The sequence below is a fragment of the Acanthopagrus latus genome, chromosome 2 (assembly GCF_904848185.1).
Source record: "Acanthopagrus latus isolate v.2019 chromosome 2, fAcaLat1.1, whole genome shotgun sequence".
Lineage (NCBI taxonomy): Eukaryota > Metazoa > Chordata > Actinopteri > Spariformes > Sparidae > Acanthopagrus > Acanthopagrus latus.
In genome coordinates this window covers 24,170,554-24,195,303 of record NC_051040.1, presented here as the reverse complement: position 1 = coordinate 24,195,303, position 24,750 = coordinate 24,170,554, and the positions used below count along the sequence as shown (strand labels likewise).

The 24,750-nt window shown below is 45.1% G+C and overlaps 1 protein-coding gene across 4 annotated transcripts in view; it reads right to left on the bottom strand.

The window, feature by feature from the left end:
- LOC119010882 (limbic system associated membrane protein) overlaps positions 1–24,750 on the bottom strand; it is a 446,072-nt gene that overhangs the window by 63,624 nt on the left and 357,698 nt on the right. For all 4 annotated transcript variants that reach the window (XM_037083477.1, XM_037083460.1, XM_037083451.1 and 1 more), the window contains 2 exons: positions 8,714–8,858; positions 7,466–7,553 (listed from right to left, as the gene is read on the bottom strand). In XM_037083477.1, coding sequence (XP_036939372.1) covers positions 7,466–7,553; positions 8,714–8,858 — 233 coding nt within the window. The remainder of the gene's footprint in view (positions 1–7,465; positions 7,554–8,713; positions 8,859–24,750) is intronic.

Sequence of the window (24,750 nt, the reverse complement as noted above, 5' to 3'; positions counted from 1 at the left end):
TTTTTTTTTGGAAGAATTGTTAGACATGTTTATATTAACAAGGCTGCTTAAATCATTTAATAAAGGTCAGGGCATGTTAAAGTGCTGACTTTAATTCAAAAGTGACAGTAACCGATCAATGCTGATTTGAATCAGCTGATCAAGCGCTGTCATCGCTGGAGCGAGGAGGAAGTAGAGGGGAAAAAAAAATAGAAGAGAAAAGGAGCAGACTGTTGCAAATGGAGACCAACACCAAATCAATAATATTGACAGGCTTCAAGGGAACTCAGAGCATCTGGCAAACAACCAACACACACACACACACTATAATTGATAGCACAGGTTAGTAGACAGACACGTGGACACACATGCACTCCTTGTATAATCACACACAGCGGGGTGCAGCAACAGTGCGTGCTGAAATCCATCCAGCTGTTATGGCTCCTTCAGCCCGCGATGCACGGCTCCACCGAATGAGTTACAAGTGGCGAGTGATAAGGCCAGTGATTTGAGAACATGCGCGGCGAAAGCTGAATCACTTGCTGACTGTGTGTAATAAAACTTTCCTAGCTGTTGAAACAGTCTTGTCAAAAGAATCCCGGCTGTTGGACGTGTTGCAGCAGTGGAAATCAGAGTTCAACGAGCTGTAATATTTCTGATTGGGGTCAGCAGTCTGCAGGCAGATTGTCAGTTACAGGACGGGCTAAATGAACTGAAAGTTCCACTCCTGTGGGATGAGTATTATTAGAGGACCTCACGGGATGAATGAATCACTCCCCAGTCTCTGGCTTTTATAAAGCGCATTTGCATAGCAATGTCGAATAGTGCTGAGTTTGCTGAACCGCTGCTGCTGAATATGGCTGTGTAAATGACTCTATGTTAATTATTGGGGAGGGGATTGGGGCTATATTTGGGCTTACATGTCATGTTACTTTTTTGTTTTTGCTTTTGGTTGTTTAAGTGAGGCCCTCCCTTACATTGCTAACACTGTACTGCACCTCCCCATGAGCAAAAAGCAACCCTATCCTTATTTCTCAAAATATTGTAGTAGTGGTGGGATAATATCTCACACCATCTAATTAAAAACAAAGTATATATACATAAGGAAATACTCCATTACAAATAAAGGTCCTGCATTCAAAATCATACTTAAAAGCCTTAACTCATCACTGAAGGAAATTCTGATTGCACAGTGTAATGGCTGTAGAAAAAAATTACATCATTTGTGTAGCTAGAAATTGGTTCCCTATAAACCTTACTTTGCTATTAGGTCTGGGCTGGATTTTTCCCAGAAAAATGGGAAAACGTGGTTGAATTACAACACAAAAGAAGCGTGTCTGCCATTGTGCAACCAATGCTGGAAGAGGGACTTCTTACCCCCTGGTTGTTGGTGAAACAGCTGGAATAACATGTGGGAACTCCACACCGCAAAATAATCAAACCCTCGCTGGTGGAGGAGGCGAACAGGATGAAGAGGTTTAAGTGATAGAAGCAGAGGTCAAACAAGACTGAACAGATGACGGACAGGGCTGGTGTTGCATCAAGGTCTGCCTTTTAGGCTCGAGGGGCTCTCCTGTTGGTTTTGCAGGGCAACTTACACATTTATGGCTCTTATTTGGACATGATGTCCTCACATAAAACCCAGGGAAGCTGGGCCTGTAATCCACGACCTGTATAATACAACACATCATATCTAATAAGTTGATTGGGTGTTTTGTTCCAGAAATGAAAGTAGCAGGGGCATATTAAATAAATGTGGCAAAGTTAAAAATGTAACAATGAAGGAGCATAAATCGGATATACCTCGGTAAAGTACAAGCACTCGAGTAAATGTACTTTGTGACATTCTACCCATGGATTGAAACAAACCTAAGAGTCTGCTAGCAGCTCTGTTTGACTTTATGACAGGGTGGCTGCAGCTCAGGAGGTAGAGCGGGTCAAGATACTGAGCCCCAAATGGCTCCTGATGAGCAGGTAGGCACCTCGCACGTCAGCCTCTGCCGTCAGTGTACCAATGTGCGTGCAGATGGGTGAATGTGACAAGTGTTGCAAAGCACTGAGCGCTTTATCGAGTCCATTTATTCAGGCAATGATGCTTTAAGACAAGTGACATCAGCACACCATCACTGTCAGTGTGAGTGCTCCCATAAAAACCTGAGCCCAGTTTCATAGCAATCCATGCAGTAGAGGAGAATTTCATGTCGAGCTCACGGTGGTGCAAGAGAAAAGTAAGAAGATCACTATAGTTGGTGGAAGTCATCCTCTGGCAACTATGAATATATGTACACACACTAATGGTGATCTATCCCAGAAGTCGTTGAGTTATTTAAGGATCAATGCTGTTATTGTGTTGTGTGTTGCCTCCAGCTTGTTGTACTGTCAGTCTCTTCCTCCCGTCTCATCTTGTTTCACCACCCGCTGTTCATAGTAACAGCGTTGGTTAAGCCTTTGCCTCGGCCATGCCGCTAAGCAGAAGTCGTTTTTTTGGAACCGACAGAATGTTTAAAAGTTTAAACTGCGTGAAAATGTTTTTTAATCATATGCAATATTATCGCAGATCCGCGGATGTCCCCAGGTTACGTTAGTCTTAGACGGATGGAGTCAGGAAAGCTTTAGCTCACTCAGTACGGCAGTAGTTATAGAGGAATACGATATTACATTTTTCAGTGTGTAAAATATCTTTCTTTTACATCCGAAGAAATGTTCCCTACAATCTGTCCTTCAGGAGTGGAACAGTATCATTAATGACAGCCGAGCAGTTTATATGGGCTACAGACAGGATTGAACACCGTGGATATGAGCATGAAAGTACAGACTGTTCCCCCCCTCACTGGGATCGCTGTCAGACGCAGCGTCTACGCGCTAGACTTTTTTTTTTTTTTTTCCCAGCTTGATCAAATGGTGGAATATTTCATGTGAACTTTATGCAACCCCCCCCCCCCCAAAAAAAAAAAAAAATCCCATCAATGCAGCAGAGTTATACTTTTAATGGGGTGATATTTCATTCACGTTCGAAGTGTGTAGTGTATTTTACTGAAGAATATCCCTCCACAGGCTATGGGAAATGGATAGGTTTACTAATTAGAAGGAAAAAAAAAAACTTAGAAGGGGAAGAACATTTTAGGGAATTTATTTATGTCACCATAAATCAAACAGTGGTATGGAACATTTGCACGCACGCGCACACACACACACACACAAACATCTCTTGACTCTAAAGCTAAAAGACTCGGCGAACATCAAAGAACCTTTATATCATCACAACGGTAGCCTGAGCTTGCCCGTCAGCTAAACTTCTAAGTCGGTGTTTCATAAAAATCAAATTGGTTCGGGGTGGAAAGCCTGCCATTATATTGGGATTCCTGTCATGTGCGGTGACCCTGCTGCCTGGCAGCGCTCGCCTGAGCCCTGCGAGTCTGCCACTTTTTTCACCCGCCGCAAATCTACTTTGTCTGATCATTTGTTTTCCAATTACGTCGCTGTCCCTGCCAGCAGAAAAAAAAAAATGTCGGCTTTGGTTATGTGAACCCAGCTCCTTGGGTCTGCAACCAGGGGCCATGTTTGATGCTTCTAACATTTTCATAGCCATTAAAAGATGAAGGGAGGGTGAATTATTATCACATTGGGTTGATTGTTTTTTTTTTAGAGGGTTGATTTGGGCTTCTGTGTGTGATGGTATATACTGTAGTGGAGCCACACACAAAGACACACTCTTATCTTCCTTCAGTGACATACTTACACACAGAGCAGGAAAATGATTGACTATAGCTATGCCAAAGTTGACGTTAAGTAAGTGGGGGATTGCTCATGAAGACGGATTTTACTTCTGTGTCTTGTCATTAAATTTGGCAGTTCCCTCACATCTGCGCTCAATATTTGACCACAGTTTAAATGTAAATAAAAACCCCACCGTATTTGCTCACAGCAACACATTTACGGTAATTGCCAGGAACCTACGCCTTCGGCACCACACCGCAATTTAGATGAAAGATGCTGAAGTGAAGCTCAAGGAGAAGATTACACCCACGTCGCCGGGAAGCACAACAGATGAGCGTAACAATGGCAGCCGAATTGAATGGGACTTTGAGAAAGCAGAGCAGGGGGACAAAACAGCAAGGGAGGAAAGCAACAGAATCAATGTTTGGCTATAACTGTCGCATTAGCCGCGATAAACGAGGCCGCCGACACAAACTCTGGAAGCCGACGCAGGACATTCCAATGATCAAGCGCTGAATAATCGGACACAATGGCTTCTGGGAAGGAGAGGCAATTTGCTACCATGGATCCGAGAAGAGGAGCATCAATTCACATATTGACCTTTAAAAATGCCATTAATGGATGAGATCTGCAGCTCATAGCTGGATGAGAAGTTCCCCAGTTGCCATTGTGTGCGGGCGAAATTACACTGTGGTGCACTTCCCCCACTGAGTGCCCATCGTATTCATCTGGGCTCGGGTTTCACATCGGACGGTCAGAGGGTTTGATTCAGGAGGGGCAGTTAAAATTAAAACAAACTCTGATTGATGAAGCAATGATCCATGGTGAAATGTACTGAACTGCATTAGATTTGTCACTGCCAATCTATGGCACTCCGTATTGTGCTTCAGTACGTTTTCTTGGGATAATAGAAAAGTGACGGTTGAAGGATTTGTAGCTGGAAGCAAAGACATATACTCCCCCCCCCCACACACACACACACATGCAAACAAACAAGCTATAGGAGATCCCACGTCTGAGCTCTCAGGTGTCTCGCTCGTGCCTGTCAGGTGGCCTGTTTGTGACAGGTTAAAAGCAATTCCTGTCAGCTAACTGCGACTTTGAAAAACGGCAGTACAGAGACTCCACAATGACATCTTGATGGGTAATGAACTCCTTTTTTTTTTTTTTTTTTTTTCCCTCGGCCTTGATGCACTACTCAGTTTTTCTATTGATCTTACTGGCTCATGGTCCCGAGAGGTTGCGAGCAATTCAGAAACATTTGAGTCATTTACAGACAAACAAAAAAGGGCCAAGCGTTCTGCCGTTTTTCTGCAACACGGAGAAGCAGGAAGATCTGAATGTGGGATTTATTGAGGCTGTTTGTGCCAGGATTTGTTCACTTCATTTGACGGTTAAAAGCAAATGAAGCCTGACAGGTTAAGAGGTAGTCTGAGGCAGAGGGGTTCAGTGATTTATGTTCTACATGTACGGGCTTTAGTGCACTCATAAACATGTAGCAGGGGTGTCTTGATACACCAACACTGACCACAGTCATGGTATTTTAAACTGAAATAGTGATATCATGTTAAAGCTGCTGTATGCAATTATTATTATTTTTTTTTTACATTGAAATAAGTGTAGAAGAAGTCTGTGTTTAAACAGTAATAACTATTGGAAAGAGTTTGGTCAGTAACCCATGTTTCTCCTCTGACTGCTAATGCATTAAAGAACTTCCAATCAGGACAGGGAACTCCACAAAGAGGCGGTCCCTCCGTGCCAAGGACGATCCTCCTATTTGCTGATATGTCTGGCGATCACAGCTCCATGTTACAGCAGCTTCAATAATAACAGTGATAGTATTGTGTAATTAATTCAACACCTCTTAAATCATTTCCATTTCTTTCCCATCCCGACTAGGTGGTGGTACTCTATTGCACCTTAACGCTGGTTGCAACCCGCCACTGCATGGAGGAAAAGAAGAGGCAGTAACTAGCCAACTAGTTACTACCAAAGATTCCCTATACACGTCTCTGCCACTGCCAGAGTGTGGCTACTGCTGAGCCACAAAATGATGTTGAAGCAGATGAAGGATGAGAGCAAACACTTAACCCTGTGAGGGCAAGTGTAAAAATGTCTTGTTGCGATTGCTAGGCTTAGCTAGGATGAGCGACTGCTGGATCTTCATACATTTTTAGCCTCGCACAGGCGAGAACGGTAATTAAAATCTCACCCGGATCTCTGCGAGAGGAAGAATGAGCAAATGATGGAGCATACTTCTCAAAATGCCAAAGTTTTTCTTTAAAAAGTTAATTATTCTAGCACTCAAGCAGCGTCGGGCACATTTATATGCAGAGCACCTTTCAAAAACAAGACAGCGACAGACAACAAATACAACATGCTTTACGTGAGATAAGAAGGCAAAGAAAGGGGTATAAAAGACACTGAAGGACAACATGAAAAGACACATTCAGACAGGAAAAGAAAACAACAGAATATTAGACAACAATAAGAAAAAGGAAAAAATAAAAACCTGAATAAAAATAATGTATTTAAGACAGTACCCCACAGAAGTGTTTGAGCCTTGTTTTGAAGAATTCAGAGTTGGAACAAAATCCAGTTTTGCATTGTAGTTACTTCTGATGTAATGCAAAAAAAATAAATACATTAAATTATAATAATTAAAGACTGTTTGTTCTTGTTTCGATCTGGCCTGGATGGATTCTGGCCATAAAACCATTTAAATACTTTAAAATCTTACACTGTAAAGTCAATTTCTTTAAAAACAGGAAACAAATGTAAAGCTGTGAGAACTGGAGTGGTCTTGCTAGATTTCTCTGGTATCAGCAGGCGGATTTTCTTATTGTCCCAATGTGGATGTAGAATTTAATTCAGCGCCGACACGACAGATTCAAGCTAAGCACTTCATTTCAGTCCTTTTCTGTGTAAATTTGTGCATCATCCACATAATGACGATGAGCTACTTTGTGGTCGTGCACGTTTGGAAATCTTAAAAACTCCTTTAAAAAAAATGTTGTGGGATCAGTTATCTGGGGTGACTGTGAGCAGATTTAACTTCACAGGGATCAATGTGCACGATCACAAAAAAAAAACAAAAAACAAAAAAAAACTGCACACACCTCACTATCACCCCTCTGAGGTACAACCAATTCATGATGTTCAGGCAGCGCCTTCTCTTTTATCTCAGGTGCTACAACTTTAAGACCCCAAAAAAGATAACTTTTAGACAACATTTGGGGAAAAAAGAGAAACTTAATTTCAGCCCCTTCATGCCTTGCGTGAATTCCTGCCCCACCTTCTCCTTCTCAGTCTCCTCATGATTACAGTATCTTTTGCTCTCAACTTTCCCGCTGTCTCCATTCAGGAGAAATAACTTCCGATCCTTTGAAATGGAAAACTACTGCTGAGGGCTTTTCAAGTGCACTTAAGATTCATTTGAACTGGAACATGAAATTCTGTTGCTGCAGGCAAGTGTTTGTGACATATACTGCTGCTTCTTTTCCTGGCAATACATATTCATCTGTGTTCCTTGCAGACACCTTGGAGGGACATACTTTGAACATTTAACAATGGAGTGGTAGTGACACTGATGTCTGCTGCTTGTGCATTGTTGGACAATGACGTCTTTGACTGTGGGGACAGTTGAAACATCATTTCACAGGAGTAAACACGGAAGAACTGGTGGATGGCGACACATTTTTGTTTTGTCTTTTATCGACTTTTACGTCTTTTCAGCTGACATGATGTGCTGTATGCCACTGCCACTTACCTTGTACAATGAGGTAGACCTGTGAGGTCTTGGGCTGCTGCTTGGTCTGTATGGAGCAGGTGTACGACCCCTCGTCATACACATCCACCTACGAACAACAGAATAGGCAATTGTGTTATCTATACACATATAATAAGATACATAAGAAGGTGCTAAACTGCCTGGATTAGATTTTTAACACAATTATGAAACTGTGTGATTTAACCTGTTTGGCAAGTCGCAAAAAATGCCGATGTTACGGCCAGGCAGCGGCCAAACAATGACTGTTTTCTGTGTGCGCTGTGGCACAAAACTCGGTTAAGGTTTGAGAAAGACTGCAGTCCTAGGCAGTCCCCCCAGGAACAACTACCATTCACTTTTTGTTCAGCAGTGTCAACACCCTGCACTGTGTACGACCATGGCGGACTGGACTGAACCTTCAGAATTCTGTGCTTTGTTTTTGTTTGCGTCAATCTCTTTGTCTTGACTAAACCTGGAGGACTGTGAACACACCCTATACACTGTTGCAAGTGTGTGGTGTGTAGTCTTCTGTCTTTTTTCTTGCATTAATGATAACGTTCCACATATTATCTCTTCTGAACAAATTAGCTGACTAGCTGACAGTCTTTCTTCCCTCGAATGCTTCATGTTCCCGCTCTTTCACAAACCCAGTTTGAAATGCAAATGGCTCCACACAGCTCATCTATCTCATAATCCAAGTCTCTGGAAGAAGCGAGAGAGCAAATTGTTTTGAAAAGATGTCATTTAGACTGCTGACAAGGGGTTGAGCTGGTGCAGCCACTTCAGATGGGGGGGGTGCCCTTTTCTCTTAGCAGTGTTAGATCAAATATTTCAGTGTTAAAAAGGGTGCAAATAATGACTGTTCAAATCACTTTGAGATGCGTGGGCTTCTGGAAACTTGGATTACACCAGTTAAGATATCAATGTTCAGGGTTTTTTTTTGTTTTGAGTCCAAAGCTACTTTCGTTGTTTAAGAAGAAGCTCTGGGAATGTTTTATGGAGTGTGAAACTTCATCCGATTTTTCCATCGCCATGTGGGTGAGTAGATAACGACTACATTTTAATGTGCAAGCACACGTTTTTATGTAAAACACCCCAGTAATGCTTGGTAAAAAAAAAAAAAAATAAAAAATAAAAAAAAATTCTGCTCTCTCCCATCTATACATGCAGCTGTCATCCAAACCCAGGTCACGAACACCCAGACAGAATAAGCACTGTAGTACGCTCAGGTTCAATTTCCACTATTACCTTTTGAATGCGCAGGCTGTACTCCAGCTGTCCTTTAGTGACCAGATCTACTCTGGGGTCCAAGGACCACTTGTCCTGGCCAGCGAAGATGATGTTGGATCGATTGAGCCACGCCACCCTGGACACTTTGTCATCAACGTAACACCTGCAGGCACAAAGAGATCGGGCGTGTTGAGGAGAAAGAAACAGACATGGGAGGCTTGGTTTCTCATGTGAGGATGCTGTGTGAGAAGGCGTGAAAAGAGAGCGCACGTGACTTTTTTCATGACTGTAATCTCATCAGGAGGAGGGAAATGTGTAATCTTGTTGGAGGCAGACAAACAAATAATTTGCGGTATGAAACTCGGAGGTGTTTTAGGAATGTGTTCAGAGGCACAGTCATTTCTGGAAGAGGCTGGGCCAAGCTTGGTACACTGCAGCGCAGTATCAGCAGTGCTTTAATACTGCTGACCAGCCAGGGTATTCCAGAGTTAGTTAACCTAATCGATAAAACTCAGCACGTCACTTATCCTGAGGTCGCCGAAGCCAAAGTTAAGGGGCTTTTTTTTTTTTCCATTCCCATCCTCAATTCATCCGCCGCACACTCTCTTCCTCCCACTCATCGCCTCACTTTGCTGCCCTCCCTCCTTCCCAGTCTCCTTCTTCGAATCGGCCTCCCTTTCTCTCTCTGATAAATACATCTCCTTTAACAGTGAAGCCGCTCCTGCCGATGAGAAAGGACACCGGTATCCTCTTGTTTACGTCTTGTTGCATGCTGTCAGAACAATACGCCGAGTAAGCTCGGGCCGAGACGTCTCGCGCGGGAGGGATGGGAGCCGAGCGTCTGCCTAATGAATAAATGTAAATGTGAGAGGACGTCGGAATCAATGAGAATGGATATCAGCCGTAATGCAAGCCGACAGTGGATGCGCCTCACATGCAAATTCCCGAGACTCCCCGAGCCTTGGCTGCGCGCACAGCTTTGGAGTGTGTCGGGCTACAAGAGAGTAGATTAGCGAGGCAGTGGAGTGAGGCTGTCGTTGGCAGGTGACCCCGGGTGAGGCGCAAAAAGTGGCGGCGCAGTCGCCCTGGCCCGTTACCCAGTGGGGGCTGGATGTCAGATCTGTTGAAGGCTTGCACTCCCAGCTTGAATCCCTGTTGATGTTGCTTTCCTCTCTGTGGAACCGAGATAACACACTGCACTTACGGACTCTCTTTGACATCTACCTTCCACTTTCCCCCGCTCTGACGTTGTCATTTTGTTTTGTTCCAGACACAATTTTCTTGTAAACAAGCCACCGCGAGACTTTCTGAGGAGGCATGAAAGTATGGATCCTGTGAGTCCAGAGGAAAAGCGTGGGGCACTAAAATAGAGCATGACTCACCTAATTTCGAACCCATAAAATATAGATCACTTTACGATTCAGATTCAGTACGAGCTTAAATCATCTTTGAATAATGGGGCCCCGAGGGGGCGTGATTCATCCGAGTCGGATGTTCAAACCACAGGAACTTTACTTTATATTCTAGTCGAGACCTCGGTGCTCTCAAGGAGACCAAAAACATGAATGTTGAATTCAATTAAGTTGTGTACAAATGTCCGGAACGCATTAAGATGTTGCGGTGAATCAAAGGGACACGCCGTATTGTAGGTTGAGTGCAGCCTTGAGACAGGCAGCTGCAGGAGGGAGCAGAACAGGCTCGCACATTGTTGCGCAGTGTGGGAGAAAAAAAAAAAAAGAGGTCGGCGGAGCATCAGCTGTCGAGACGCGATGTGTCTGCCTTCACAATCTACTGTATGGAATTGATGAACATTTTATTTTCTTGTGCACAGGTTTGTCCTTCAAATTTTCTCATTTGATTATATTCCCTTTATTGTACAGGCAATCTAATATATATATATAACATTAAAAAAAGAGATAAAGACACATGGCGACAAGTTGAACAGCTTTCACGTGTTTGTGGTGCAGTAACAAAGTGCCCTGGCCGACCGAACGGCTTTGTGTTCGTGTTCTTCCTGAACCTGAATTGTGATTGTGTCACGTGCATGAATGACCACTGTCTACTGTACAGACATTTCATGGATACTCGAGTAGAGCAGTCTGTTGGGTGCTGATTCGCATTTGCCGATCATGCCTTTAGTTGTGCGTGGCAAATGCAGATTTTCGCTCTTCCTTCGGGAGTTCTGAGGCAGCCTGACCGCAGTTCAGAGACTGCAGGATTGTCCCTTGGCTAATTGTAAAAAGACATTCATCGTGCAATTAATATGTAAATGTGAAAGGCTTTAAACTTCTAAAGTGGATATGAGATAAGATTAAACTCGCATGGAATGAGGATAATTGAAAGGAGCGGCCGTTGAGAAAAAAAACAAAACAAAAAAAAAAAAAACACGTTCTATGGAAATAAATCGATACATTTGATAGAAACAGCTTTGATGACTACACCAACACATTATGAGCAGCTAATTAAAACACTGTGTATTTTAATAAACTATCCCGTATGAATATCCACTGGTACAATACCCGCTGCTGAAATATAAAATGGAACCGGGCACACACAAGCAGCTCAAAGGGAAATTGTGCCTTCATGTGTTTCTTCTGAACTCTTGCCTGCCGCTGAAGCGTCTGAACGTTATTCCTGGACAACAGCAGTCTGCTGAAGACGTGTCTAACAGTCACTTAGTTTGAGATGCTATTTTTCAGGCAAAACCAGATTGGCTCGGGATTCGTCGCCCCGGTAACCGAGAAAATGGAGGAAGAGATGGTTCTGGCTGGTCTGTCAAGCTTGAGCTCTATCGGAGAGAAAGTGATATGAGTAAGTCTGGAGGGGATATTTTACTCGAGAGCGATTCCTGAGAGGGAAACCAAAAAGCAGTGCAGTTGCTCCGCTAACGAACACTGCATTGCCAGATTCTCACATCGACTCAGATTCAAAACTAAATTCTGGGATTCCAAACTAAAGAGTGACATGCAGATGAGGTGCAGAGAGGAAGGCGACTGCTGCACAGGCCAACGCCTCCAGTTTACACTCCTAACTCTGATCATCATCCAGCTCTGTGGCCATTTGTGGCCTAAAGATGAAAAAAAAATGCATCCTCTCTGTGTGTTTAAGTGCCATTTTAAAAGTTCCAAGCATATTTGATGATTATAGGGATAATAGCATGAACTGCGATTATTTTGGCGAGGTTGATGACAACGTGACATTTTTATATCCTTCCATGCCTCGCTGAGATCATGAGTTCGTTCCGGGTGAAGAGAAGGTGGCGTGACTGAACGATCGACAGACCGATACAGACGTCACTCTTTTTGACACAGTTCCAATGTGTCAAAAAAAAAACTGTCAAGTAAGCGTCAGTGACGCGACGTGAGCGACCGTAAAACGCATCGGGTCGCTTTGTGAAACACAGCCGTGTTGTTTTGATTCCCGACCGCGGTGAAATAACAAAAATAAAATCTATAAGGGCACTCCCACAGTTTTTCACTCTGACGGAGGAACTTTGAAGGTAATCTGACACCAGCCTACTATGATATCCAAAAGTCTCATGACAGCTGTCAAGAACTCGCCTCAACCATCAGTTTCCAGGTCATGGAGGAAGAAGGAAAATGCACTGAAATTCGGGATGAAACGTGTGCAGTGCGGTGGGATGCAGCTGATTATACCCCCACGTCTGAGAGAGACAAGCGCTTTTAATTTTGAAAACTGACTCACACTGTGAGTGTGGCTTCTCCAAAGAACCGGTAAGCTCTTGGATAAAACACAGGTGACTGGGACTATTAATCATCCAAATGCTCCTGATTGTAGTACCTCCTTTCTGTTAGCAGTGACCATATGCTGCTCCGTATGGGTCAAAGAAATAGATAAATAAATACACGACATATGGTGCTGTACATGGCCAGCACGCTCAGACTTCAATCGCAGCCATATTCTGCGACTCTAAACACTCTCATCTTCCCTCGCCCGTATCTCTGTCCCTCTCATCTCTTCACACCTCTGCCTCGCCCCCCCATCCTTCACTTCTCTCCCTCTTGCCTTTCTCATTTTCTCACCCCGTCTGCCTCCCGTTCTTGCCATCCCTCCTCCTCTCTGTACGTTTCCCCTTCCCTCTCATCTCTCCATCAACAGTCTGGAGCAGAGGTGGACAGCATGGAATATAGAAATCAAAGGATCCGTCCATTGATCTGGTTTCTGTGCTGCCTCTTTGCCTTCTGCTTTTTCTGGAGCTGCACAAGTCTCCAGAGGGTCCCTGGTGCAAGGTGTCGAGCACGCTCAGTCGTAGCTATTTCCTGCTTTCGCTAATGAGCGGCTCCTCGGGAAACAGGGAACTTCCGATTACTTGTCAGAGAAGTTGTCTGCCCGTAGCTCTCGCTTTCTTCTCGCAGAGTAGCTGTCACGCTGTGTCTAGGTGGGGCCGCGTTTCTCAGGCTGCCGGTCCAGAATGAGAAATAAGAGCACGTCCGTCTGCGGCCGGCCCGATCTGAGGCACATTCAACAAGTTGCTCGCAGGGAACTCGGCTTGATTGGGAGCGCGAGCCACGGTCGAACGATTTGTAATGAAAATCCATCCCATTAACTGCCTGCAGCCCTTGCAATGATGCGGTGTCTCAGCTGTGTTACTTAGGCGGCGTGACTTTATTCATTTGAAAGAATTTGGCAAAAAGATCAGCCCTCTTTCTTTATCACAGCGGCATCTCCGTGTTCGCGATCCTCTGAAGAATCCTCCCCGAGCCCATAATCCTCTGCAGAATACATGCTCTCTGCTTACATAAAAAGTGCTTGTAACTGCTTGCAAATATTTGCTGATGCTTGTAAACAAAGAGCCTTGTTAAATGCACCTTTCTTTCTTTCTTTCTTTTTTTTTTTTTGCCGGATTTTACAAAGCGCCGTCGCTGTTTATCAGTCCCTTCAGAGACCGGGGCTGGGTTTATGCAGGATCTGCGTCTGATGGATGCCTCGGTTGCTGTCCTGCGCTGTTTCACCCCGAGCTTTGTTGATGGATGCTCTGCTGCGCTATATTATACTCCTTTTCTGCCCCGCTGTGCTGTGCCAATATGGACTGGCCAATAGGCTATGGCTGACAGGGGACTGTGTGGGCTGACAGATGCCTGGGCCAGAGCTGCTGAGCTGGGCTCGTGTTGACAGGAGGGCTGGGCTGGATGGATCCCTGCTCTAGGGCTAGCCGTGGGGGAGGACCAAAGAGCAGGCTAAAGCCAGGAAGTGAAACTGTAATGAGAGGCACGATGTGCCAAGACTGACAGGGCAGCTCCACCACCCGCTATCCCCGTCAATACCCAGCTCTCCTCGTCTCACCTTGCCTTCTCTCTCCTCTTTTCTCCTCGCCTCCCTGACACCGCTCACCCCTTAACAAAACACTTTTCTCCCCTCCATTTTCCCATTGCAGCGTGTCCGTCTTGTTCGGCCCTCCACCCTCCTCGACCCCTCTGCCCCCACCTCATTCCCTCGCTCCCCTCCTTCTCTTCCTTTCATCACCATATTGACCGGGCAACCTACGCCGCTGAGGCGCCTCCGTGTGCGCGCACGAGTTGGGGTGTGTTGCGAGCGAACGGCTGTTATACAGAGAGGATCTGAAATCTCGTCTCTGAAAATGAGTCAAACAACTCGTTTCGGCAGTCGATAAAGATTTAAGTCGTGACTGACACAGCGGCTATTTGATCGAAATACGCCTCACTCCAGCCTGGTGGGCAAGTGATTTCTGTGCCTTTTTTTTTTTTTTTTTTGTCGGTATGGCAGGTGGCAGGGGGCACAACAGACGGTGGGAGGGAGACGGTGAGATAAAGACGCGACACAGAAGAAAGCGATGCTGAGGGAAGAGGGAGAGAGGAGAAGTAAGCTATGGGAAAGAAGTGAAGCTAAAGCTGCATACCAAATCAAAGCCAGGTCATTCCTTTATAGCCCTCAAAGCAGTTTCTTGCCCTAGATTTTTCTCAGCGTAGCAGGTTAAATGTATTTCCGGTAAGGTCTAAGTTTATCCCCTAGGAGTGGGTTTAGTGGAACAAAGCCTTTATTGAAATACAGGGTGCAATGCTTTCCTGATTTAGATACCAGCATCCGCTTTTTTTATGTTTCACAGAAAAAAAAACAGGAAACTACACGTAAGGCTTTAATTCTTCCCCCCGGGCAAACTGACAAGTGGTATTTGCACTTTACCAGGTGAGTAAGCAAGAATTTGGAGTTCACAGAAAACACAAAGGTGAATATGAACGCGTGTGTGTTTTGTGTGTGCGCGCCGCCGTGTGTGTTGCGGTAATTGACAATCAGCGGGTAAAGTCTTCACATACCCCGTTTGGAAATTGGTGTTGATGCCAGGGGCGCGCTGGTCACGTTAATTATCGTAATTTGCAAAGTCAGGTGCAAGGTGTTTCCAAGCATGTTTGCGAAATGTGCTTTTATGCAGGTTTAATGATGCATTCAGGAGGAGGACTGATGAGGGCGATGTGTCGGGAGTGATAAACTGTCTCCTCTCATTAGCAGCGATTCTAAACAAAGCTGTTATCAACGGGAAGAGCCCCATCAGACGCCACAGAGGAGCGCCCGGCTTGAAATGGCCCCATGCGTTCCGATGATCTCCACATCCAAAGAATAAAAACACGGACAGCGACTGAGCTGTTCTAACCCTTACAAAGATGACGTCCGTCGCCTCAGTGGCTTCAGTTAAGCCCGGACCCTGGAGCCAGTCCCTACAGGGAAATCCCCCGGTGACGTAATAGCATCAAATAGACTTGGAGTAACCTTTGCTGCTCAGTTGATTTATCCCCTCTGCCTCAAAGCGCCCAGACAGCCACAAATCCTCGTATAATTCTCCCATCACGAAGCCCCTCCGTCTTGGTCAGCATGCATCAGCATTTGGAGCGAGCCATTAATCAGGGCAGGAATGATTGTTTGGAAACTTGGCCAGCAGACCTAACGGGGGGGAAATTATTAATCAAAAATGGTAACAAACAACTCAATTTTGCTTGGCACAGGTGTAATTTCACCTCCGAGGCTTTGCGGGGCAGTTGAGAGTCTGGGTGGGTCGTTTCTTTTCTTTTTTTGATGCCATTTTTTTTTGCATGAGGTTCTGCTGTGAAGTGCAAGATCTGAAATCTCCACAGCGACTTGCCAAGGGTCGGCGCGAAGGGGACAAAAAGGCGGGACACCCGCCGGCGGAAAGCGCAACATCTCACTGCCGCTCGGAGTTCTCACTGTACATGCCAGCGGTGCCGGAGCCCCGAGGCTCCTCCTGCCTGTCTCGCTTCACTCTGACCCATTCATCCTCATTTTAAAGTCGATGTGACAACTCCGCCGTGGCCTCCTCCTCCTTCCCCTCCTCTGTGTTGTGCTTTTAAGCAAGTCTGCGGGAGCTCGGATGTAACGAGCCCATGACAGATGGCGCCTCATTGAGACGTAGGCAGGAGGATCTATGGCAGGGGCTGGATGCTGCTATTAAATCTCAGGAGATGTACCGCGCTCCCCCCCTCCTCTGTCACTTCTTCCATTTTTTTTCCCTCACTCTCACTCTCTCCGCTTCCCTTCTCCTTCTGCTGTTTTATACCTTTTCCTTGCCTCCTCCTCTCCCCTGTTCATTCTTGCCCCACTGCTTCTCTCTGTCCATCGTCTTATTCTTTGCTTCTTCCCTTCCCATCCTTCGCTCATGCTCCTGTTCCTCCGCTTCTCATTACTCCCCCATACAGTCGCCCGAGCAGCAGAATTGTCAGTTGGCGCATAAAGAGGATGGATAAAATAACACAAACAGTCCAAAGGATGAAAAAACAAACAAAAAAACCCCCCCAAAAAAACGACTTCACCTTCCTTACATTGTGTGTACATTTTGTTCCAACAACTTGCACTGCATTGCATCAGGATATCCCCACATCTGTGTTTACGCCTACGAAAAGCTGCACTGTCTTGTTGACAACCGTGTGTAAGTATAGGGTAGAGAGATATTATTGCTAATGTAAGCCACATGCCTATTGCGGCTGCAAATTACACTCATTATCCCACAATTACTGGCTGCAGAGTGTCGACCTTTCCCACCCATCGCTGTCTCCGTGTTGAAATTCCCTCCTCGACGCGCAGCCTGCTCTTATTATTACGGGATGTGACACGAGGCCTCGTCTCCGAGCATGACACGCTGGAACTACTAATTTCTCCTGCTCTCCACATTTACCTCTCATGTGATCCATCACTGCGTTCTGCTTTGGCGCATTACGGGCAGAAGGAGGTGAATCACAGTTGATGATGCAGCGCCACAGAAGGGGAGCAGAGGCAAGAGGAAAAAGAAAAAAAAAAAAAAAAAAAAAAAAGAAGAAAAAAGTATACTCTCATAAGTGCTAAAATACTTCAGACCTGGCTGCCTCTGTTCAGGCTGTGAAATGAAATGCAGCATCATAAATTCCATCTGAAATGAAATTTCAGCTTATTTGAGTTGGTTGGCCCAGCACACTATTAATGTTTCTGGGGAGAGCTTCTGATAATGTACAAAGTACTACCAGGACCTGCGCTACGTCTTTACAACACATATTCCACCCCCATCTTGTGGAGCTTTAGCAAAGCCCAGAAAAAAGAAAAAAAAACAAAACAAAAAAACACATTAAAATACAAGCCACAAGGTTTGGTCTTTTTTTTTTCTTATTCTTAGTCTTTTTTTTATCTCAAAGGTAACTCTCTGATGAGTCTTCAATAATTACGGCGAGAATCAGAGCTCGGGCCGCAGGTCGTTTCATCATCGCTTCCAATGTGACGATTGGCTTTTACACCCTCTTGCCACTCTAATCAGAATCGCTCCCTCGTGGGCTAATTTTCTGAAAGCACAGCCTTATTAAGCAGGTCATGAGCGGATGCCGTTTGGTCATGCATTCTCCGGGCGTACGTCATTTAGTCTCGCGGGTGGACTTTAAAGGTTAGCCAGCAGTGGTACAGGAGTCGGCGCGTCAGGTCCGCAACTGACAGGTGTCATGTCAACTAAGGGTCAATAAGGTCTTCTGTGATTTGTTGTCAGGGGTGGAGAAGCAAGATCACAAGCCGATGCAGCAGGAGAGGTTGAGAGGCTGACAGCTCGGCGAAATCAAAGAGGGAACTGGGAACGCTGTCTGTGTGATTCCAATGCAAACACTTCAAGTTGTTTTGCACTTCATTCGTATGAATGGTTCTCAGAGTGGTGTCAGCCGTCCTTGACGGGGTTTTTGGGAGCAGTTTATTTTCACTATATTCAATCCATAAGTATCACATCGACAGAATGTATGGGCATTTAAGCCATGGGTTTCATATACTTTCTGTATAAAATGAAAAAAAATGTGTCAGATGGGGGACCCTGGGACAAAATCTTATCAAATTGGGGTCTGTGGACTAATTAGTGTTGGTTAAGGGGTCCTTGACTTCAAAAAGTTTGAGAGCCACTCATACAGAGGACTCAAGAAACAAGCAGACTTTACTTAGCTTGTCTCACCCAGCAATAGATTTACACTGACAGTAAGACAGTTTAATCATTAACTAGTCCACTTCTGCGTTTTCACACTAAATTGCCTTTTTGCCAGGGTTACTTTAATGATTTTCTTTTTTCTTTAAAGCCTCTGAAATAAATCAGACTTCAAATCTCAAGTAAAACTCCATAAATATGACATTTATGACTTAATGAGCCTACGGACAAGTTGAGAGGAAAAAAATAAAAATCACGTTCCATCAAAAACTCTCCTAATCAGCTTTGGCAGAACTCTGAAGGCCTGGGTTGATCAGACTTGATTGACGGTGACCTAATAACTCGCCAGTTGTCATTTAAATGTTGCCAAATCCTGTGTCATCAGTCCTTCACAGAGGAGCCGTGCCCACACCACACCGGCAACAGGAACAATGAAATAGCTTTTACAGGCTTTGAGTGGTGCGGCTTTGAATACCTCTCTTCTTACGGTTTCTTTTAAAGTGTTTTGAACTTTTTGAGTGTCAAACCTCTGTTTCCTGTTTCAGTGCGAAGCAGCTGTTCAGGTTTCGTGATTTGTATGTGAACAAAGGACTGTGGCACTGCGTAGACAAGTCTCCCCTCGGGGATGTACAGTTTTTTCTAATGTACGATATCGATTTAGCTGGTGCATATGTTCTAGCATATAACACATAAGTAGAATATCTTGACAGATGCTCTGAAAACCTGCATGTTTTTCTCACTGAAGGACTGTTTGCATTTAAATCCTTTCATACTGGCACACCATGCGAGCCGCAGGGAAGCAGCTCTGAAACTGGTAATGCAGTCTTTGCTCTGAATTCTGCATTGGCGGGGAAACATAGGCTCTAATGACTCCAGCATGCACACATAAAGCCCAGCTGCTTCGGCTTGCATACTTCACACAGCGCCGCACGTGCGGAGGAGCAGAGGATCAGCCCCCTGTTGTTCAAATGCAAAATCAACCCTGAACGTTTCGCAATCCTGACATATCTGAATGTACATAGTCGCTCGACTTCATCCCCTCTCCGTGGGGTACAATCATAATCAGCCCCTATTGCTGCCATTTCACATTGTGTCACATGCGCTCAGCGTGCGTCCCGGTGGCGCTGGGGAACGCAGCACCTCGGCACCGAGGGTAACTCGTCGCTTCAAGTGGTCCCCTGAGCCTGCGCGAGGCTAACCAGTGTTAACATCCGCCGCATGCCACACAAGGCTCGAGTGTGAAAGCTTTCAACTCTGTCAGTTCTGAGCGAGTCTCTTGAAATGATCTTTAATCACACACCTTATGCTGAGTTGCCGTTGGTCGGCTGATAAAAGAACAGGGAGCCCGTGAGCCTAATGAGCTCGGACTTGTAGATGTTGATCTGAGCGCCCACGGTGCCCTAAGAGCCTTTTGCGACGGGGAGGCCGTTACAGCACATTTAAGGTTCATCGGCTGCGACCTCACCCGCATCTCAATGCCCGGTGAGAACAAAATGTACATCTATTGATTCATTGATTCTTTCATTAAGATGTCCATGTGGCAAAGACATGGTCCCTCGAGTGCCATTAGTGTCCGCTGTAAAAAGAAAAACAAAAAAACCCCAAAAAACTCACCGCCGCAAAATAATGGTATCTTAAGACCATAACTCGGACACAGTGGCAGGAGTCATAAATGGATGCAAGTGAATCATTATCTTATCTTTAACCTCAATTACTGTTTAATTGCGTAGCAGAGGCCAAGAGATAAACAAACACCGGAAGCGTGTCTTTGTAGCGCCTTGTCACTTACTGCGAACATGCAAACACAAAAGAGCATCCATCACGGCGAGAGAGGCTTTTATGCATCGATTATTTTACTCACGAACAACCCACTCGTTTGCTAAGAAATACTGAAATACTAAAAATAAACAAACACAATGGAAGCCTTTTTTTTTTTCGCCCAAATGGATAACAGTTTATTTTAACAGGAGGGCATGGAGGGAAAGGGAAAGTGAGAGATGAGGGGGAATGTATACATCTGTGGCTTGCACAAGAAGTGCGGTCGAGAACGAAAGGACTTCGTGATCGAGCCGTGTCAAGTGCGGCGGCACGTCATCCGCACACTGAGAGACAGGCACAGGTAAAATGAAGATTCTGCATAATGATCAGACAATGTGTTTCTATGATAACAGCCCAGGAAGCAGGAGGCAAAATAATGTGTCTTTCTGGGGCTCGAAATCTTCCCCCCCACTTTTTTGTGCCTTCTTCCGCACTCAAGAGACGGAGAGAGAAAGCTTGGAGCCAACAATCATGCGGAAAAATACTCGCTGGAAAATAAATAAGCAGAAGACTGTCATTTCATCACAGTGGCAGTTTAATAACAAAAGAAAATATGCCATTGTTGTAAAACCCTGACTCTGTGCGGGAGGAATATTAGCCTCTGGCACAAACAGGGATTAGAAGGGCTTTTGGAACATTAAAACAAAAATGCCACACGCTGCTTGTCTCCTCACATAGCACTACTTAATGCAGCAGCCCTGAATCTGGAAATCGCCAACACACGATTTACCAAACTGGTAAACCAGGTTGAACAGGCTCGCAAACAGAACTGGCGATTATATTATATGTCTCAAGTACCGACCACGTTACTGCCATTATGCAAAGACTTTCTTATTATTGGGCTTATTTGGGCTTTTTTAAAGATTTTTGTGCACTACTTCAAGTCAGTCCTATGGACCATTGGATTGGTATGTCCTCATCACCCACACAGCAGAATAGGAGATTTGCCAATGGCTCCCAAAACCAGTGACAGGTGTCCCAGATCTATGCTGTACCGGAACTTGAACGTCGTGTGGTCAGCATTTTGAATCGATCACAGTTCGGTTGAGTTTAGGTAAAAACTGCTTGGTTAGGTTTAGGAAATGTCATGGTTGGGGTTAAAAAAAAAAAAAGTACACACTTTGACGGCAAAGCATATCAAGTTGTCACTGATTTACAATAAAATAAGAAGATAATATTTGTGAGAGGAAGCATTGCGTGGCACTGAACCTACAGAGATTATCAATCCAAAGCTCCCCTCTGTTTTCGCAGAACTTTATTATGATGTTCAGCTCATCGTTAAACTGCCTGGCTCAATGACGTTTTGCTTCATTGTTCTCATTGGGTCATTTTCGTCGGAAAAGCTCTAAAAGCACTCTCCACACCATCTGCTTGGCACCAAACAGCACACAGACCCAGTTAGCAGGTAGCTGGTGAAACATACTGGAGCGTTTTGGCAGCTGAAGAGCCAAACATTTCCCCCAGGAGTTGGTAGGGACCAAAAACAAAGAAACAGTAGAAACACAACTCCGAGTGAATGACAATGTTGCTCTGTGTCCTTCTGGATGTGTAAATGAGCAGCGTTTCCCACTAAACTCCATTGAAAAAGGTGATGATATTTCAGCGTTGTGTTCACAATTTGATTCATCGGCCCTCGGGGGCCAAATGAATCAATTAATGCAGTCTTGGATGCAATAAACCAGAAAATTCAGATCATCCTCTTCAAAGCTCTACTGTTTGTTTATGTTCTGTGTCTGAGCTTCCAGAAACATATATGAATCCAATCATTTTTTTCCACCGCCATCTGTCAAGTCTTGGATGCTGGAACTTTTACACCGCCAGCGTTTTTTTGCCAGTCCCCTCATTTCAGAACTGCTGCCACTCGAAAACTGCACTGCTATCTGATGATCCCATAACATACCTGTAGTGAACCTGTAGGATGTAGGAGGGGTCATCGTCTCCAGCGAGGCGATAATGAACTTATCCCGGCTGGCCGGTAACATCATCATGCCTGTGCCGACAGCACCGCCGCACTCCAACAGAATGTACCAACAAGCCACCGGACCACCATTACTGTTTGAAGCAATCTGAACTCCAACTGATTTTGATTCCCCTCCAAGTCACTTGCTTCGGTGCTCTCCGGCTCACATCAACTGGAAAACCCATTTTGTGGGGGCCTCAGCCTGGCCAATTTCTATCTGTCACAGGTAGCGGGGAATTGACTGTGCGACATATAGCATATCACTTTAAAGTGACAGCAAAACGGGAAATCACTTTGTGCCAGCCACATGCTCTTGTCGCCTTCCATAAGAACTTTGTTCAGTCAGAGGGAAAAGTCCTTAAAACTAAACGGTTTGTTGGGGGGGGGAAAGATAGCGAATCCATGCCAGGTCCTGTCTCCTCGCAACCTGCTCAGGACACACGGTGCAGGAAGCAAGCGAGGTCTCAGAGTTGTACACCTCACATCGACGTACACGCTCAAGGCGTGAACCAACAAGTGCACAACCAGCAAGTATGCATTAACCCAAAGGTGTGGCTTCGACTTGAAATGCAAAAAGCGGCTGCATGAAACTTGCACACAAACGCACACAATGAGCACGAGCCACCCACACAGAGAAGCACACACAGGAACATAATAGAACTGCATTTCACACAAGCCGAGCTCTGAGGGCAGACCGAGGAGTTTACCATTTTGATGACCCGTTGGCTCATCTAAGACAACCGGAGATGAACTTTAAGAAAGTTTCTAAAGCCACACAGCCGCTGACAGACGATTGAATTTAATCTCGCGAAAGAGAGACAAACAAGACAGAGGCGGTTCTTTTCACCGACGGGTATCTGCAGCCTGGCTACGTTCACGCATGGCCGCACACTGACGAGGGGATTTCTGGGATTTCTTAGCTTGTCATAGCAGATCTGACAGTGAACGAAGCTTGAAATGTGACTTGCAGAAAGGCGGAAACCAACGAGCGACCCGAGGAGGTGTTTGCGCAAAAACCACTGTTGACAGTGGCGTCTTTGAAAAAATCAAACGCTGCGAACCTTGTAAAACAACTTCATCCTCTGTTATCCTCCGTCGCTCTGACTACATTCAAATTTACAAGGCTTTTTACTCTTAGCATCACTTAATTCTTATTAAGAACCCCATTTATGACTGCATAGGCACGCTGTTCCTTACATTAACGGCAATTAAAAAAAAAAAAAAAAATCAATACGTCAGGTATACACTGCTTTAAAAAGAGCTGATTTCACAGTGTGCAGCCGAAGGATTGTGAAAAGGACGGCTCATTTCAGCGCGTAAGCCGTTTGTGGGCAATTTGATGTCTCTTTTAAACAACTGTGTCAGGTTTATCGTGTTGAGCATCAGCCAGCGACAGGAATGTGTGTGTGTGTGTGTGCACGCGAAGCAGCGAGACAGAGACTCTGAGAAAAATGGTTTCGAGGGAGGAAGACAGATTGCAGAGGCGGTCGAACAGCGGGGAAATGATAAGTGTTTATACAGTATATTTGCATGTAAAAGGTGGCTCGCAGGAATGTATGTTTTTATTAGAATGTATGTGTGCGTGTCGTGGTGACCTTGTAGCGTGGGATGCTAATCCCCCCCCCTAGAATTGAGGGACGGAGCAGTTTAAGGTGAACCTCACACAACTCCACGTGCCTCGTGATGAGTCTGATCGAGGGTGAAGCTCATTCTCTATCACAACCAGACTTTGCGTCGGGGTGTGTGTGTGCGCGCGAGTCGTTAATCATTTCGACAGAGCTCGGCTTCAGCTGCGATTCAAACCGTGTCAGAAAGGAGCCAGGACTTCACACCGGGAAAAAAAAACATACTCGTATTTCTCACTGCGAACACACCGGGAGCTGTCAGAGCGCAGATTTGCATCCACGTCTTCCGAGGGGAGCGGAGTGAGGCGAGAGCAGAACCGGCTAAACACAATCAACCTTCTGAGGCGCATTGTTTCAACGAAAAAAAAAACAAACAAAAAAAAAAACTCCTCTGTGATGAAGTAGCTCTGTCTGAGATGTGAACAGAACTTCACTTTATGAAATACTTTTGATTTATGAGTCTTTTCCTTGAGCCAGTTTGCTGGTGTTTTTGTGGAAGCAGCACAGTTCACACCGCACCTCGGGGTCGAATCAAGCCTTTTTGGGATCTGAAAAAACAACTCTTTTTGGCTCTGTGTGTTATGTTTTATCTCATTGAGCGTTCTCAAAACTGAACCGTGTCGCGTTCTGTGATGTCCATTTGGAAATATAGAGTGCATAGAGTATAGAGTTTTGAGTGCTGCCGGTTTTAATTTCAGACAAAAGACACGCTGTAGCTGGGGGCCATTTAACGTGTGTGTTACTGCAGAGTGCTGGTGCGGGCACTGTGGTGATGTTTTTTCTAAGTTCTGTGACTGTTTTTAGTCGAAGGAAATAGCCATTATCAATATTTGATTTGACAGAGATGTCGCCTGACATGCTCTGAGCTGCTGCAGAGGAGAGAGCCTGTCTGTACGGGTGTGGTGTGACTGTGCCTCCATGCATATTATGGGTCCATCACGGTATGAAAGGCCCCAGAGACATGTTTTGCTCACCTTACTAATTTAGAGCACGCAGTGAGGACTGTTGGAAAAGGGTGATGTCATCTATTTCCGGTTTCAGAGTAGTCAGAATGCTTTTTTTTCTCGTAACGGGTTATGTAGCGCTTCAGTTTTGCAAATCACCTAACCTGTTATTTCCTAAACATTTTTTGTTGTGATCATTTTAGCTATCTTCCTGTCCGTTTTACAGTTAGCAATCCCCTCCATCCTCAGCAGCGATGACGAGGATCCACCTGTGCGTATCTTCACGCAGTTCTCTGCTG